This window comes from Thermobia domestica, chromosome 17 (assembly GCF_964235325.1).
Source record: "Thermobia domestica chromosome 17, izTheDome1.hap1.1, whole genome shotgun sequence".
In the NCBI taxonomy this organism is placed as follows: domain Eukaryota; kingdom Metazoa; phylum Arthropoda; class Insecta; order Zygentoma; family Lepismatidae; genus Thermobia; species Thermobia domestica.
The window spans coordinates 37,242,716-37,244,796 of record NC_137470.1 but is presented as its reverse complement, the minus strand read 5'-3'; the positions used below and the strand labels follow the sequence as shown (position 1 = coordinate 37,244,796).

The window sequence follows — 2,081 nt, the reverse complement described above, 5'->3', positions numbered from 1 at the left end:
ATCTTACGCTGTAGTTCCCTTTCTCATGAGGTCCGAGTTCACGTCTTCAAAATGATAATCCTGTCTACCATCTCTTTTGCATACCCTGCCTGGCAACATGCTTCACATAGTCACGTACAAACTCTCGAAAAGGTGCAAACTCGAGCTGGTCGTATAATCACTGATCACGACAGATATACACGAAACAGCAAGATCCTGGAAGACTTAGAGCTACCCAGTGTCAGAGACGTACTACGGCATCTCCACAATAAGTTCTGGCGTACTTTACCCAGACATATAAATCCAGCTATAGCTAATATCGGCACCGAATGCGCACTGCGGAACGTCCATCGAACACCACGCATTTAAAATCTCTCCAGAACTGGTAACTAAGTCATAATCAGCTATTCTGCGACAGTTGCAGATGTAGTCTCCCATACATAACAAAACATTAGTAACATCCAACAAACCACCAGCACATCTTGATATATTCTTTATCATATATTACTCATGGAGTCAGAGGCTCCGGCCCGATACTCTATACATAACCACAAAATTACCGTGACCGTGATCCACTACCCGAAGAAAGGGCACAACCCTTTAAACGGGACGTCGAACAAAAGAAAATCACTATATACATTGGGACAGAAAGAGAGGGCACTTTTTCCAAGAATTCTGAAAACCCTGTCCACTCCTCTAAACCTTCCGCTAACTAGTCTTCGCGATACGTGGTAGAGATTTATGATCCCTTCTGGCTAAAAACCAATGTTGCCTCGATTCCTTTTTCCTAGTTGATATATATTAAATTTTTGTTGTTAATTGAAAATAGGAAGGAAAGCTTTCTCCTATTTTGCCGGACTTTTAACTACACAAGTGGATCGGAGGTAGGACAACACTGAGAACAGTGACAGCTTACACGCTCGCGAGGACTAACCGAGGGTTGTGGGGGTGAAAAGAAGCAGTGGTTGGGGAAAGAGCCCTTTAAAGCTGTCCCGATGTATATATGTGTTCTAAGTGGTTGCTATTAGTGTGATGCATGATGAGTGCTGAGAAAAAAAATTTCGTCGGAAGAAATACTACAAGAACTACAGGCTATTGATGGAATCGACTCTGGTGATGACTATAGTGATAGAAGTGACGATGAATACATTGGTGGTATCAGCATTGATGAACTGTCAGATGGTGAAAGTGTTTCTGCAAGTTATGAAGAATTTAGTGACAATGGAGCATGGGAGATGAGACTGATGCTGAAAATTTTGAATTATCCAGAGATCAGACAATTTGGGTCGAACAAACCTGTGCAAGTGTTCGCGGAAGGGCTAAACATCATAACGTGTTACGTAAAACTCCAGGTCCAGCCACATATGCTATTCGGCATGTAGAAGACACAGTTTCTTGTTCTTTCAGACTTATAATAGATGAACCTGTTATGCGACATATAAACAAGTGTACGGAAGTCGAAGCTCAAAGAGTTTTGAACGACCCAGCTTGGTCAGTTTCACTTCAAGAGTTGGACGCCTGCATAAGGTTGTTATATCTTCGCGGTGCTTTAGGAATGAAGGGGATTAGCATAAAGAGCCTTTGGTCAAGGAAATGGGGACCGCGAGTTTTCTTTCAGTGATACAATGTCAGTAACAAGATTTAGAGAAATTATGCGGTTTCTAAGATTCGATATAAAAAGTGCAGTAATGGAAAAGTATCAATCTGACAAGTTCTGTATGATTTCCACGGTTTGGAAAGCATTTATTGAAAACTCTCAAAAATGCTACAATCCAGAACCTTATTGTACGGTTCATGAACAACTGTTTCCAATGAAGACGAGGTGCAAATTCATACAGATCATGGGCAACAAACCAGACAAATATGGCGTAAAATTCTGGATGCTAGTGAAAGTGGAACACAAATACATAGTAAATGGCTTCCCATATTTAGGGAAGTGTGATGACCGACCAGCAAACACACAGCTTGGTGAATTTGTTGTGCAGAAGCTTGTGAGACCTTTCTCAGAGTCCGGATTGAATGTCACATGTCACAACTTTTTCACATCCCTACGCCTTGCTCGTGATCTCAAAAAAGAATAATATCGGTTTGGTAGGAACTAT

The 2,081-nt window shown here is 41.4% G+C and overlaps 1 protein-coding gene across 1 annotated transcript; it reads left to right on the top strand.

Annotated features, from left to right (window-relative positions):
• Positions 1-1,207: 1,207 nt before the first annotated feature.
• On the top strand, positions 1,208-1,600 carry LOC145673985 (uncharacterized). The gene has a single exon (XM_081743810.1). The coding sequence runs from the start codon at positions 1,208-1,210 to the stop codon at positions 1,598-1,600; it is 393 nt and encodes a 130-aa protein (XP_081599936.1).
• The last annotated feature ends 481 nt before the right edge of the window (positions 1,601-2,081 follow it).